General features: G+C 49.1%; 1 protein-coding gene across 2 annotated transcripts in view; it reads left to right on the top strand.

Moving 5' to 3' along the window:
- DYSF (dysferlin) overlaps positions 1-15,215 on the top strand; it is a 191,918-nt gene that overhangs the window by 134,028 nt on the left and 42,675 nt on the right. Inside the window, exons 39-43 of one of the 2 annotated variants that reach the window (XM_054990483.1) lie at positions 15-180; positions 1,273-1,346; positions 5,315-5,377; positions 11,752-11,850; positions 12,038-12,166. In XM_054990483.1, the coding sequence (XP_054846458.1) occupies positions 15-180; positions 1,273-1,346; positions 5,315-5,377; positions 11,752-11,850; positions 12,038-12,166 (531 nt within the window). The remainder of the gene's footprint in view (positions 1-14; positions 181-1,272; positions 1,347-5,314; positions 5,378-11,751; positions 11,851-12,037; positions 12,167-15,215) is intronic. The other variant, XM_054990484.1, reaches the window with a different exon arrangement.

Here is a 15,215-nt window from a genome sequence, read left to right as displayed (position 1 = left end):
CTTTCTTTCTGCAGCGCTTGCCCAGGGAAGACCTGTACAGTCCACCCATCGTCATCAAAGTCATTGACAACAGGCCGTTTGGCCGCAGACCTGTGGTGGGGCAGTGTACCATCCGCTCCCTGGAGGAGTTCTATTGTGACCCCTACACAGAGGAGGTGGAGTGTGCTGCGACACAGCTAGGTATGGCAGAGGCCCTCCCGGCATTCTTTCAACCGAGAAACGAGTGGCTTTGGATGGGCACACCTGTGTCTCCGTGTCCCCTCAATCCACGGGAGGTGACGTGGTCCTTCCATTACCAGTCTGGATGGTCACCAAGGGGAAGCTGACATTCCTCCTTCTGGAGCATATGGACAGACATTCTCATGTGTAACTGTGCTGCGCAGGTTTCATGAGAATTTTATGGCATCGTTTTTATTTTTAACGGTACTTTGTGAGCCACGTTGAGGATCCCAGTGAAATCTTCCCCTTTCCAATTGGCTCTCCAGCCAAGCCGCTCAAGCGACTGTGGAGGGTGGCACAATGAGAAGGGGGCTCATGCCCCACCGAGTTCCTTCCCAGCCATCAGCAGCATAGGCAGAGATCGGCACCCCCTCCTGGGCCTGTGTTGCTGCTGGGGGTACAAGCCAAGCTCTGGCCTCAACAGGCCCAGTTGCTTTCATAGGGGTATTCTTTAGAAAAACGAAGAGCCCCCTTTGTAGCCTAATGTGAGGGGGGGGGAGTAATGCCCTATGAATGACTATTATACCCCACCAGTGATTGCTGAGGTGGACCAGTAGGGTTGTAAGCCTCCAGGTGGTGGACATAGATCTCCCAAAATTGCCACAGAGGTCAGCTTCCCTGGAGAACACAGCTGCTTTCGGGGGCGGTGGACATTATGGCATCATACCATTCTGAGGCACGACCCAGACCCCGCCCTCTCCAGGCTCCAGCCCCCCAAATCTCTATGAATCAGTCCCCGCTACCATTTTTGATGGTAATGCAGGCTGTCAGTGGACCTCTTTTGTGAATCATGTCATATGGGAACAAATTATAACTCCCCTAGTCTTGGTCCAGCCCATTTATAGAAGAAGCGCCCGTGGGACGGGCTGAATAGTCCTGTGGAGACGAGCGGAACCCTTTCCGAGGCAGCTTTGACCAACGCAGATTTTCCGAAGAACCCAGCTGGCCCAAACCAGCCGTGTGATTGGGAACGAAGAAAGCATCAATGCCTGGTTTGTGCACGACGCCGCTCCCTCGGCTCGTTCTTTTCATTTTGTCCTTTGTAAATTACAGATGACGTGAGCCTCACCCCTAGAGATGATGTTCTCATCGAGATCGATGACAAGGAACCTCTCATTCCTGTCCAGGTAATGGTGCCACCAGACAAAAGGAGAAGAAGGGGGAGTGATCACTGGTGTGCCTTGGATTAGAGATATAGGAGGGATAGCCAAGCGCTCTGTGATTCATTGATCCGGGGAGCCCAGATCACGCTTGGTTAAGCAAGACAGCCCCCTCCCTCAGTTGCAAGTCAAATGTAGAAGTAAAAATCTGAAGGACTCTGAGATAGTGTATAATGTTGGTGTCGTTGCAAAGAGCTGCTGGAAGCCTTTATGTTGGTGCATGGTTGACGTGCAAGGGAAGTTAATGTTCCTCGTGATCAGTGGTGGAATTAGGAGGGAAGACATGTGCACGGAGCTCCAACCATCAAAAAATGGAGCTCCAGAAAAACATTTTGCGGTGCGTCCTGTATGGGTAAATGTGGCGAAAAAACAGTGAAGAAGCTTCCGTTATTTAAGAGTAATGGGCTGGAAATGTATTTTATTATCAGTTTCAAATCCTAAATAAGAAGGGTTGCCAACCTTCAGCTGGGACCTGGAGCTCTACCAGAATTACAACTGATCTTCAGATGAGAGAGAGAAGCTCCCCTGGAGAAAGTGTCGACTTCGGAGGGTGGACTGCGTGGCATTATACTCCACGGAGGTCCATCCCTCCCCCCAAACCCTGCCCTCCCCGGGATCCACTGCAGATCCCCAGGAATTTCCCAACCTTTATATGTTTGTAAAGAGATGGCCGCCTCATAAATAAGGCACCTCTAGCTTTGCTTGCTGGCAAAAGAGCGAATGAAAGATCTAATTAAGAGTTGAGAAACAGCAAGGCAGCGGCTGCAAGACTTCAGAGGCACTTAGCAAGTCAGATCTAGCAATGAGATCTTAATTCATTTTTGAAAATGAGCTGCAAAACTTGCTGAGGATTCCGAGGCTGGGGGGAGAATCTTAGCAGTGCTGTGCAGAGCCTTGCAGAGAAGTAGCAAGCTCAGCTCCACTCTTGGCTAGTTAGTCTTGGCATAACATCGCCCAGGTATCTTGCAGTGAAAGGAAAGGGTACAAGATCAAAGACAGAGCTAGGAAGTCTGCTTTCAGAGGAAGATGGATGCACTTTCCCCCAGGTATTGTGTGAAGGGAGAGACAACTGCTGCAGTGGTGGTTAAAAATCAGTTAATTCTGTTAATTTTTGCTTCATCGGAAAGCCCGTTTTTGGAACTCCTGCCGTGCTCCTGCTTCATTGCACTTTCCCAAACCTGCTTCAGTTCACTCTTTTGGAAAAACTGTAATCAAATGAGCGATGCCCATTGGGTGAGCAGAAAGGTGTGGAGTTTCACCAGTTGGCACCAATTTACTGCTGCATTCCTTGGCACCCACCATCCCATCACCCCAGCACCACCAGTGGGCTTTTAAAAAAAAAGTCAGTAGTTTCTATAACATAACACAGCTACTTCCTTTTTTTAAAGGGAGGCAAAACCTGGTCCAATAACACCTTAAAGACCAGCTAGCTTTCCAAGGTATGAACTTTCGAGAGTCGTATCTCTCTTCATCAGACACTTCTAAATGTATCTGAGGAAGGGAGCTTTGACTCTTGAAAGATCATACCATGGAAATGCAGCTGGTTTTTAAGGTGCTTACTGGACCCGAATCTTGCTCTTCAACTGCAGGCCAACATGGCCACCCGCCTGAAACTATCTTTTAAAAGGCAGGAACCCTTCAGCAGTGTGATGGAGGGAGGGATAGCAAGGAAAGCGTGGTAAATACTCCCATGTGGATGTCCGATTGCTGCTGCGAAGGCACGGCGGGGAAGCATCCCTGCTTGGGAGCAACTCGGGAGACCTTGTGCAGAGCTGTGTGTTCTTGACGCCGGCTTCCCTCTGCCCTGTCTCTCGGCTGCCTTAGCCCCAACACGTGCCTCCCCAGGCCTGGCCTGCTGGCAACTGCCGGTGGGTCCTGGGCCCCCGGCTGCCCATCCTTCAGGCTGCTCCTCGTTAAGCTAATTTGGAGCAAAGCTGAGAGGCTGCATCTGTGTGCCGCAGAAGGGCCCGCCACTGTGCTGCTGTTGAAAAACACAAAACGAATTCCACTTAGATGTGGTGCACTGTCAGGGGCAAAGAGTGCCTGTGTTTGCCGCACCCTGTCACCACTGGCGCCACAAGAGCTGTGCGCGCACCACCTCCCCCCAAGCAATTGCTGCCAGGAGCCGGAGAGAGTGTGGGAATGCTCTTCGGGGCCAGGAAACCGGGTTTAGGCTGGAAATGTGCTGGGATTGGTTTTCACAATGAGAAACTCACATGTGAGATTTTTGAATCAAGGTTTATTCAGAGATACGAAAACCCAGGTGCCCACCAGTCATGGGTGACTCAAGAAAGAGGCCTTGGGACTGACCGCTGGGTCGCTGCCAAAGTCAGGAAGCAACTATCTCCTCTTCCCAGGCTGCTAAATACTCCTGCTGACTCCTGAGGTTTGGAAGTGTTCGCACTCCGAATTTAATATTTTTGCAAGACAACTTTGGGGTTATTTGGGGCTACTTGCTTTAGCTTGCGTGCTATGATGTGGCTCGGTCAAGTGGCAAGATCTCAGGGGAACATCTTCTGGTGCCTCCAGGTGCACAGTGCTGTATAGAGTAAAGAAAGAAGACAGGACCCTGCAGTGGGAGGGAGGGAAGAAGAAGGGAAAGGCAAGGTTGGCATTGGGGGTAGCATTCGGACGTTGTAATTCAGCTGCAATCTCTCAAAGTACTTAAATCAAAAAGAGTCCAGTAGCATCTTTAAGACTAACCAACTTTATTGTAGCATAAGCTTTCGAGAACCACAGCTCTCTCCGTCAGATGCATGGAGGGCAAGAAGAAACTGGTCAGATATATAGGTGGAGAGTTTCTTCTTGCCCTCCATGCATCTGACGGAGAGAGCTGTGGTTCTCGAAAGCTTATGCTACAGTAAAGTTGGTTAGTCTTAAAGGTGCTACTGGACTCTTTTTGATTTTGCTACTACAGACTAACACGGCCAGCTCCTCTGGATCAAAGTACTGAGTTCTTGTGGCTCCTTCTTACACGCCCAGGGGAATGTCGATTGCCACGTGGGAGTCAGGAAGCAATTTCCCCCAGGCCAGTTTTGCTAGGGATCCTGGAGGTGTTTTGCCATCTTCTGGGCGTGGTCACCGGGTGTGTGTGTGTCGGGGGGGGAGGTAGTTGTGAATTTACTCCCCCGTGCAGGGGATTGGACTCGATGAGCCTGGAGGTCCTTCCAACCCTGTGAGTCTGTGATCCTACTTGAAGAAACGGTTGCCACACCCTAAAGGTCATCTTGTGGTGGATTCATCCTTCAACTCTTTATCTGATTCAGTGTAGAGAAGGTCCCGTTTAGCCTTCAACATTAAATTTGCTTTCTCTGTGGAGTGCAGAACCTCAGTCAGAATTATGCCTGGGGTCTTTCTTTTTGCAGACTGGAATGGGAATGGTTTGGTTATTGTTTATAACACTTTTCATATGCCACTTGGGACATTGTGGCACAGAGAGAGAGGGGGGGGGGGGGGCGTTTCCAAAAACCATTTGCCGTTTAAGGTGAGATTTGAATGCAGGACCACTTTGAGTTGAATAACTCTGGAAGCCTTTGGTATTGTCTGTGTTTATTAATATACAGCCTCTGTTATCCAAACTTCTGCCATACAAAATTCCAGATTTTTTACAGGATTGCTCCTGCCTTGCCATCTTTGGCCTCTGTAAATTTATTCCGGTGGGCCAAACATCCTAGGTGGCTTGTCCATATACCTGTCTGGTTTGTGCATCAGTTGGTGAGTCTGACTCCATTTTATATATGACCTAACCCAGTTTGGTCTAAGGCATTGATACTCGGCTGTCCATAAGTTTGGTATGGCCCCTCTCTTCTTTTTGGATCACTGAGGCTATACATATGTGTGTGCGTGCATATTTTAAAAAGAGGCTTGCTTTTGCCATACTGTGTTAGATTTGTGTTTGTCTAATGCCATCACTAATCAATCGTTTTAATTTGTAGCCTGCAGACGGCTTGACCAGCTCACCTCTCATTAACATGCAAACTTCTTGGGCCAGTCTCCATGTATGTATTGCTTCATTTCTCACCTAATTACTTGGGTTCATTTGCTTGATTTTAATTTCGATTAATCAAAGTCTGTTTAAGAAAAATATCACTACAAGCTAAAAATCGACAATGTTAGCCTAACATTATCTCAAGCAAAAAGTCCAGTAGCACCTTTAAGACTAACCGACTTTATTGAGGCGTAAGCTTACGGGAACCACAGCTCTCTTCGTCAGGTGCATAGTTTTAGAATGCTGCCAGTGTTTGTTCCCGTTCGGGCCTGCAGTGCAGTGCTCTTGTGCTCCCACAGCGCCTTATCAAGTGCCGAACTGGCTACCCCTGTGGTTGTTCGGGCACCTGAAAAGACGCACAGTAGTGTTGTGCTGTGGACAGGGCCATTCTCTGGTCCTGGTGAGAGATCTCTTGCCGCTGGCTAGTGCTACATGCTCCTGCACAGCTGGCTGGTGGTGGGGGGGAGAAGCAGACAACAGGGGCGGGGGGAGGACGGGCAGCAGTCTGATGCACTGATGTCACTAACAGGTTCACAGGCAGTGACATAAGCGCATCACTGGCGATAGAGTGACGTTATTGACCCATGGGGATCTGGCGCACATTGCCCTTTTAAACTATTTTAGAAGGGCGACAGTGTCCTTGTGGCAGCCACGAAGATGCAGCCACATCTACTTTGGCCACACCGAGCTGTCAGGACTTTCCCATGGGAAGTGCTTTCCGCGCACCCTGGGTCTAATATCGATGCCCCGAGGCTTCAAGCCATTAAAGGCTGAATCCAGTCAGGCCACTGCGCTATTTTCTGCTGCTGTAATAACATTTTCCTGCATCGTGTTTGCATTCTGTCTCATTTCTAATATTCTGTGCTTTTCCAGTTTTCTGCCGCTCTAGTCCTAGCACACCTGCTTATTCGCCGACTCGCCCTACTGCATTGACTGCATTCACTTACACTACGTAACCCACCTTGAGTCTCAGTGAGAAAGGCAGGCGATGACTTTAGTAAATAAATAAAACGTGCCCGGAAGTTGCAGCCAGCGGTTCCAGTCAGGTGTGTGGGGGCTCTGCCGGAAAGGGGAGGAGCAGCCGGTGTGCAGAGCTGGAGAGCAGGGAGACCTTTTCTGGGCTGCAGGGGAGCAACGGAGGAAGGCACGGCAAAAGCTTCCTTGAGCAAGAGTCTGCAGAGCTGCCCCAGGAGCATTTTTTCAGATACCAGGGATCAAGAAGGCTCAGGGGAGAATGGAGGGTGGGCTGCCCCGTGGGTCCGGTGCTGTAGCCAAGGCCCCTCCAGGTAGGGTCTGGGGGCTCTGGATGGGGCTGCTCCCAAGGAACTCTAGGCTCCAGAGGAGAGGCCTCCGCCGCAGGGCCTGCAGCTTCTTCCAACAGGACCTGGCTAGAATGGGTTGGAAGGAACTCAGCACATGAGCAATGCTACAGCCACTGGAAGAATAGGTCTTGCCTTCCTGGCACTGTTGACAGCTAGTTAATGAACAGACGGAAAAGCAGCTTTGCACAGTTGAAGGTATCAGGCACAGTTTAATTGGAAAGTTTCTTTTCCAGCTTGCATGGCGCGTGCTGGAAAATGAGAAATACCAAGTTACTCTGCTGGTGATTGGGACCGCAGAATCCTATTGTGCCCAGCAGCTGGCTGTATCTCAGCACACTGGCCGGGCACAGGGCTGCCAGGGGAGGAGGGAGCTTGCCTGGGGCCTGTAGGGGTTCCCGTTCCATGCCACTGCTCTGGGCACGAGGCAGGAGGTGGAGAACGCTGTTGGCGCTTGCACAGCTTTGCCACGTATGAGCTTTCTGACATCCCTACCGCTTAGCATACTTCACAAATAAATCACTGGGATGGAAGCTACCCTTATCCTGCCACTCCGGTGAGAAAAATGTGTTCCTCCAGTTTAAGGAGATTTTCTCCCACTTAGGTGGCTCTTCCATTGGAGGAGAGAGCCTCTGAAGATGGAGGAAGGTTCCACCCTGCTGTGTCCCAGTAGTACCATGGAACAAAAAGGGGAAAATACAAATTCTCTTTATGAAGATACAAATCTACAGCCTTCACCAGCTTAATAGCCATTCATTTCTAAAGCTTTCCTATCTCCCATCCAGCCAGGCCTTTTTTCGGATAAATAACCCCGTCGAGTGACATGCTAACATGGGAAACCTGAGCCAGAAAACATGCAAGCTGAAATCTGTAAACTATTTGGAGTAATTGGTTATTTGCTGCGTTTGCTAGTCTTGAATCGTAGCGCATACTTTATGGCCTATCCAGTTACTCTTTGCTGGAAGAGCCACTGGGATCAGATATCCCCCTCTGAAGCCTGACAGTCGATACCCAGCCCCAGGATTCAGCAAGGGCAGGGATTCCATGCAGGCATTCCTGTGGTCACCTCCCATGAACAGTGCGGCCTCTCCAAGCTACATTAGGTCACCCAGTCCAGGCTCCAAGAGGGCACCTGTGCGTCTGAGGGGCAATTCTGGGGAACACAGCATCTCTGGCCACTGCAGTCCTGTACTGGGCAAATGCAAGCATCCACATTTCGAGGTGATCTTCAACAAGGGACACCATCCACTGGGGTGGGGGGGAGGTGCGTGTTTCTTGAAAGCTACTTTGAAATGAATGGAAACTGCACGAGATCCCGCAAGTTCTCCAGTCTTAACTTCTTACTCTGCCATTGATTCTTTTCCGTCCAGCTTCAGGGCCTGGGTTTGAGTCGGGCACAGCTCTAGCGGCACTTGTGGAGGATCTCCCTCTTCAGATTGACAAAGGGAATGCATCTCTGCTGTTTTGAAATCTGTCGGCAGCCTTTGACGCAGTGGACTCTGCAATGGTGCTAGGGTGCTTGAGAGGGAAGTGGGTCTGGGTGGAGCGTCTGCTTCTGCCCTTCTCCATCAGGCCACCCCCAGAAGGTTGCAGTGGGAGATACTGGATCATCCCCTTGGGAGATAATGGATGTGTGCGTGTGTGTGTCCCTAAAGGCTGTGTGCTGTCTTCCATGTAGAGTAATATTTAGGTAAAGCCCCTTAATAATATTGTTTGCACTAGGTTGCCATCAATACACTGATGGCGTCCAGTTACCTATTACGCTGAATAAGCCTCAGGTTCAAATGGTCATACATCTATCTATAATATTCCATTCCAATATAAGCAACAGCTGGACCGTCAATGTAAAGATGTCCGATCACACCTAATAGTATATTTCCTATTCTCTTGCAGGTGCATGGATACTCCAAGGTGCTCCAGGAAAAGTATGTTCAAGTCCAACAGGTAAATAAGGGACGGATCGGAGACTGCTATCCAAGAAGAAACTTTAGTATATCCTTTTCTTTTTCAATAGGTGGAACCAGAAGTGTCAGGAGGACTCGATCTTTCTGAGAACCCGACAAGCGGCTGGTTGATATTCACTTGTTTCGTATGAAATTATTTCATCAGAGGTCCTCTATCCACCACCCCAGATTGGTAGACACACGTAGCATGTTCTTGTGTGTCTGTCCGGATGCGTGGTTTGGGTTTTGGTGCGCTGGGACAGACACACAGGAACGTGCTACGTGTGTCTACCGATCTGGGGTGGAGTGGATAGAAGACCCCGATGAAATAATTTCATATGAAACAAGTGAATATCAGCCGGCCACTTGTCGGGTTCTCAGAAGGATAGAATCCTGATACTTCTGGTTCCATCTATTGAAAGAGAAAAGGATATATTGAATTTTCTTCTTGGATAGCGGTCTCCGATCCGTCCCTTATTTACCTGTTGGACTTGAACATACTTTTCCTGGAGCACCTTTGAGTATCCATGCACTTGCAAGAGAATAGGAAATATACTATTAGGTGTGATCAGACATCTTTACATTGACGGTCCGGCTGTTGCTTATATTGGAATGGAATATTATAGATAGATATATTTTTGTATGAGGATATTGCCTATATTTATTATGTAAAGATAAAGGTAGTCCCCTGTGCAAGCACCAAGTCATTACTGACCCATGGGGGGACGTCGCACCACGATGTTTTCTAAGATACCATTTATTGTATTTATGTGACTGTAATTATTGAGCACTTGTACGCTTTACACTTTTACAGTTAATAGAAATTTATATTCTTAATTGGAGTATAAATTCTTTCCCCAGATGGTGGATTCCCACTTTTGGTTCTAGCTTTTTGTCCGGGGGAGGCTTGTCTTGTGTGACCGTTTCAAATGGGGCTGTTCTTCCTACCATCGATGGTGTGCAAGTTTTGCTGAAAGACTCCGTTCAGAACTTTGGAGTCCTGTTCGAAAAACTGGTGTCCGTGACAATGAGAAATGCTTTGTCGTCCCCCACCTCCTACACACACACACTATGTCTAGGTAGCAGCTGGTTACCTATTTGCTGCTGTCTGATCAGGCCATGCTGATCCATATTCAGTAACCTTGAGGCTGGATTACTGCAATGTGTGCCTGAAACGGGCGGCCCTTGAAGACCACCCACAAACAGCTGTTGGTGCAAAATGCAGCAGCCTGTTACCTGGGGCTAGCCAAAGAGACCACGTTAGTTCTAACTTGAGGTCTCCTCACTGGCGGCCTCTTAGTTTATGGGTGCGATTCAAGGCCTCGGTGCTCACCTTTAAACACTTCCTGACTTGGGGTCCTCCAGCAGCTCCGCTCTCTCCCCGAGTTCTGTTAGTGTTTCCTTTGTTGTCTAAGCCGTGTTCGGCTAGGCTTTGGGCTTGGGCTTTTTCAGTGGCTGCCCTGTGTCTCCTGGAAGAGGTCAGGGGGACTTCTGTCTTCCTGACTTTCTGGAAAGGATGCAAAACAGTTGTTCTGGAGAGCTTTGGGGGCAGCCTGAGCCTGGGCAGAGGGCAAAACTCGCTGGTCAGGGCATAACTTGTTTTTAGTCTTTTTTTGTTTTGTTTCATTCAATTGTTGTGTACTGTTTTTTCATTGTTGTTTTTCCTTGTTGTCTTGGGTCCTGGATACCTGGGAGACAGATATATACATGTTCTAAATAAAATAAATAAATAAACTCACCCCTTTCCCCCCATTATGCTTTGTCCGTCTTTTATAGACTGTCAGCCTGTGATTCTGATTGGCACCTGCTGGGCCATTCTCAGGTGCTGCAGGAGGACTATCGGTGTGTTGTGGGAGGACACAACGGCTCCTGTGCACTCAAGGAGTCTTCCCACTGGGGAAGCTTATCTCTGCATGAGTCTCCGTTCTGGGCTTACTCAGCAGCTGTTAGAGGAGGAGAACTGTCACACTCCATTGAATGAATTACTCAAGAATTACCCATTTTTACAGGAGTCTCTCTGTTCTGTCTCTGCATGAGTCTCGGCACAGCCACATCAGCTACTCATGCAGAAGCACAGGGGTGGGCTCCTCTGAGAGTGATCATTCCTCCTCTTAAAACAACCCTTCTGGGGTGTGCTTCCCGTTTTAGTCGTGAGAAACAGAAGGCCTTGTCGATCAGAGGTCTAGCAGCACTGCCGTTTGCTTTCTGGACAGGACCTGTGGGGCTTCTACATTTGATGCAGCTCCTGGTTGTTGCAAAGTGCGGCCATGTGTTGAAAGGCCGTGCAGGTGAAGCCCGTGCCCCCTTTTCTGTGGAGCTTTGTGTGGCTCTTGCACATCAGTGCTCGTTCTGTCCCCTCCACATTCCAGTGGCTTTCTCTGGTGCTTTGTTTTTTCCCCCCTTGGTAACATCAACCCACATCAGCACAAACCTCTAACCCTTTCCTTTCTCATGGGGCTGCAGAAGATACCAGAGATAAGTCGTCACATTGCTGCCAGTGCTTCCTTTGTAATTCAGTACCTGTGGAATGTCACAATACATCTGCTTTGGTTAGGGTGTTGCTTTTCCAAATGGACAAACCCAGCGAGTGCTGAAAGGCAAGGCTTAGTTTCTATGAGAACTGAAATTTATGTCATATTTCTTTTTTAAAAACCCAAAACAAAAGCAAATGCTTTTTTGAGACAGTGACTAGAAGCTTGCACGGCTGGCCCGGGACCAGATGCCATAAACCCTGATTATGAGTTCTCTGTGAGGTCAGTGTGATGGAATCCTGTGGAATTCTAAAATGAGATATTTATTTTTCAGGAATGTTTCATGAGTTACAAATTGCTTCTTCATCTTGGCGTCTATCAATTTTGGAGTTGTTACTATTCTAAAACTAATATTTATAAAAACAGCCCAGAGTTTCAAAAGCCACTGTAATCCCTGCCTTCTGGCTTTTCTGATAGAAGTGGCTCTTGTTGTTTTAAGGATTTATATGTTCCATTCCTGGGCGCTAACCACAGGGAATTTCAGCCCCGTGGAACGGAATGGGAACTGTGCACGTCCTGCTGATTGCTTCAAGGTTCTGACTTTTGTCTTTAAAAAAGCAACCGGGATCGTGTGCCATCTTCTCCCTCCAGGAAGAAGAGCTCATTGATTGGTGGAGCAAGTTCTACGCTTCCACGGGCGAAAGGGAGAAATGTGGGTGTTACCTGGAGAAGGGCTTTGACACTCTGAAGGTAATGGGTCAAGGGGCCTCTCCTTGGGAGCTGAATGCTCGCAGCCATTACTCTGGGTGGTGAATGAAGACTCCGCCTGAAGTCCCTTGCACCAGCTGGCTGCTGGGTGCTGAGGTCACGGTTGGGGCTCTTTAGGGGACCAGTCAGAAAACGCTGCCTCTTTTTATGCTCTCCCTTCTTCCCTGAGGTCTTTGAAACGGAGTTGGAGAACATAGAAGACTTTGGGGGTCTCTCAGATTTCTGCCACACCTTCAAGCTGTTCCGTGGCAAGACGCAGGATGCCAACGAAGACCCCACGGTTGTGGGGGAATTCAAGGTCTGCCTGCCTCTTTATGTTCTTTGTGCACAGGTGTGCTTGTGGAGGACTATTGTGTAATCCGGGTAGGGTTGATTTGGAAGTAAAACTCGTTAACAGCAGGATTTGGGTCCAGGGGCACCTTTGAGACCAACAAGATTTTCAGAGTGTCAGCTTTCGAGAGTAAGAGCTCCCTACTCGTGTCTGAAGTAGGAGCTCTAACTCTTAAAAGTTTACACTCTGATAATCTTGTTGATCTCTAAGATACCACTGGACTCAAATCCTGCTGTTCCACTGCAGACCAACAAGGCTACCCACCTAAACTATCCTTATTAGGTTAAGAAGGACTTGGAAGATGGGAGACCCCTGGAGACAGAAGTCCTTCCCAAAGGGCTTGAGCGAATGGAAGGTGGGTGGTGGGTCAAGGCCAGTTCTGCAGTCCCGGTGCCCAAATGTCTGCTTGGAGTGGCGTAATGAGGAGGGTACCAATTCCCCACTGGGGATCCAGTTGCTTCCAGCTGCCAACAGAACAGGAAATGATTGGCTTGCCCTCCTGGGCCTCCGCTGCCCGTGGCTGCCTGGCTGCAAAGGCAGTTTCTTGTAGCAGCCGTTGGCAGTGCCAAAGGCCCAGATGGGCATGCCTTGCTTAGCGCTTGAACTGGCTCTGCTGCGGGCACGTTGGAGGACCAAAGCAAAAGTAAGCTGGGAGAACAATGATAAGGACTTCTTGTGGTTTTTAAAAAGCGGTAAGTACTATGGGGGAGGAGGGAAAGATTTGGATGGGGTCTGGGGAGCTGCTCTCTCTTTCTCTGGGCTGTTTTCAAAATAGCGCCCTCACTGCAGGAGCCCTGCGGGGAAAATCCTACAGATGTCATAGGGCCAAGCTAGAAGTGACGAAGCACACTTGAATGGCAAGTGAACGGACTCACATGTATTCCTCCCTGTTCACTTGCGCTCCACTTGCGCTCCACTCGATCACGTAGTGATCACGTAGTGATCGAGTGGAGCGCCAGTGAACAGGGAGGAATACATGTGAGTCCGTTCACTTGCCATTCAAGTGTGCTTCGTCACTTCTAGCTTGGCCCATAGCGCCTGCAGTTCTGTCAAGAAGATGCTTGGCTTCCCTTGGAACTGTTTTGGTCCGATCGCTTATGAGTGAGGTGTGCAGGCAACTTGCCCCCAAAGGCACGGCAAAACCCCTATCCTACGATGATGTGCGGAAATCCCCATCTCAAGGTCCAGACTTTGAAATATAAAGTTAAGAATTTGGATTTTTAAAATTTGACACTTGGTTTTTAAGTTGAGTGAATGTGAGAGAGAAGAGAGAGAGCGCATGAGAGAGACAGAGATGCTTGAATTTCAATAACAGACGATCTTGCGGTATTCTCTTATTCTGACTGCCATGAATACTCTTTGGAATTCACCCCTGAATTTTGGCCACAATTGTGTTTTATTTGCCTCTCTTTGACATGATAGTCAGAGCAGCAGATTCTGAGGCAGTGATAAATTGCAGATTGTGAATAACTATGATATATTGTCGAAGGCTTTCACGGCCGGAGAACGGTGGCTGTTGTGGGTTTTCCGGGCTGTATTGCCGTGGTCTTGGCATTGTAGTTCCTGACATTTCGCCAGCAGCTGTGGCTGGCATCTTCAGAGGTGTAGCACCAAAAAGCTATGATATAGTTCCACTTGTTTTCTTTCCGGGTGGTTTCATTGCCAATGGGGTGCTACTGCCACCCAAGAATAAGTCCTGGCAGCCATGAGCCAGACCTCCTCAAGGCGAAGCTCTGGGATATTTTATTTTATTTATTAAATACTTATACCCCAATGGTTTTTTGCTCAAGGCAGCTTACAAATCCAAATTTAAAAGTACCTCCGACCCCCTGATAACTGCCTTCCCTCCAAATGCTGCAGCCTGCACTCTGGTGCCTCCCAGAAATTTTCAGAGTGGCGCCTGCCATCTACTTGCAGAAACGGTTGCATAGGGTACCAGGAATTGAGTCTAGTGGCATCTCAGAGACCAACAAGATTTTCGCAGTGTAAGTTTCCAAAAGTCAGAGCTCAGTGTCTGAAGAAGGGAGCTCTGCTGAAAATCTTTTTGGTCTCTAAGGTGCCACTGGACTCAAATCCTGCTCTTCTACTGCAGACCCACACAGCTACCCACCTAAAATGCTCCATACAGTGTGAGCTGTGACCAAAACGTCTCGGACTATGGCTGATGCCAGACAAGAAACCATAATTGGACATCATCCAGTAGGTATTGGCCTAAATAGGTAGCTGGTGCCCAGAGATATATGGGAGAAGGCAGTGCTTTAGATAGGTGGGTCCTGGGCTGTCAAATAACAACAACAACAACAACAACAACATATTACCCTTCAGGACAGCTTAATGCCTACTCTGTGCGCTTTGCAAAGTGTGTTATTGTTACCCTCACGACAATCATCCTGTGAGGTGGGTGGGGCTGAGAGAGCTGTGGAAGAGCTGAGACTAGCCCAAGGTCACCCAGCTGGCTTCAAGCGGAGGAGTGGGGAATCAAACCCGGCTCTCCAGGTTAGAGTCCTGCCGCTCTTAACCACTACACCAAACTGGCTCTCAAAGGTCATAACCAGCATGTTGAATTGGGCATGGAAACAAACTGACACTCAATGCAGCTGCTTTAGAACCAGCAAGGAATGCTCTGAAAGGGGCCCATAATGGCCAGGACTGGGCCCCTGCCAGGCAGGGGAGTGATCTGGGCCATTTCAGAAATGGCCAAAACAGCCCTGAAGGCCTAGATTGGGGCCAGAACTGCCTAGAACAGGCCGCTGCTGGGTGGGGGAACCCTCCCCCGCCTGGCAACAGCCTGATCTGGGCTGTTTCAGCCCAATCCGGGTCGTTTCAACCTCGATCTGGGCCATTTTGGGCGCTAAATGGGCCCCAAATGGCCCAAACGCCCCCAAAACGGCCTGGATCAGGTCCCAGTCGGTCTGGAACGGGTCACCGCCAGGTGGGAGAACCCTCTCCCGCCCGGCAGCGGCCTGATATGGGCTATTTGGGGCCTGATCGGGCCCAAACGGGCCCAAAATGGCTA

Source organism: Eublepharis macularius, chromosome 10, assembly GCF_028583425.1.
Source record: "Eublepharis macularius isolate TG4126 chromosome 10, MPM_Emac_v1.0, whole genome shotgun sequence".
Classification (NCBI taxonomy): domain Eukaryota; kingdom Metazoa; phylum Chordata; class Lepidosauria; order Squamata; family Eublepharidae; genus Eublepharis; species Eublepharis macularius.
This window is presented reverse-complemented; position numbering and strand designations above follow the sequence as displayed.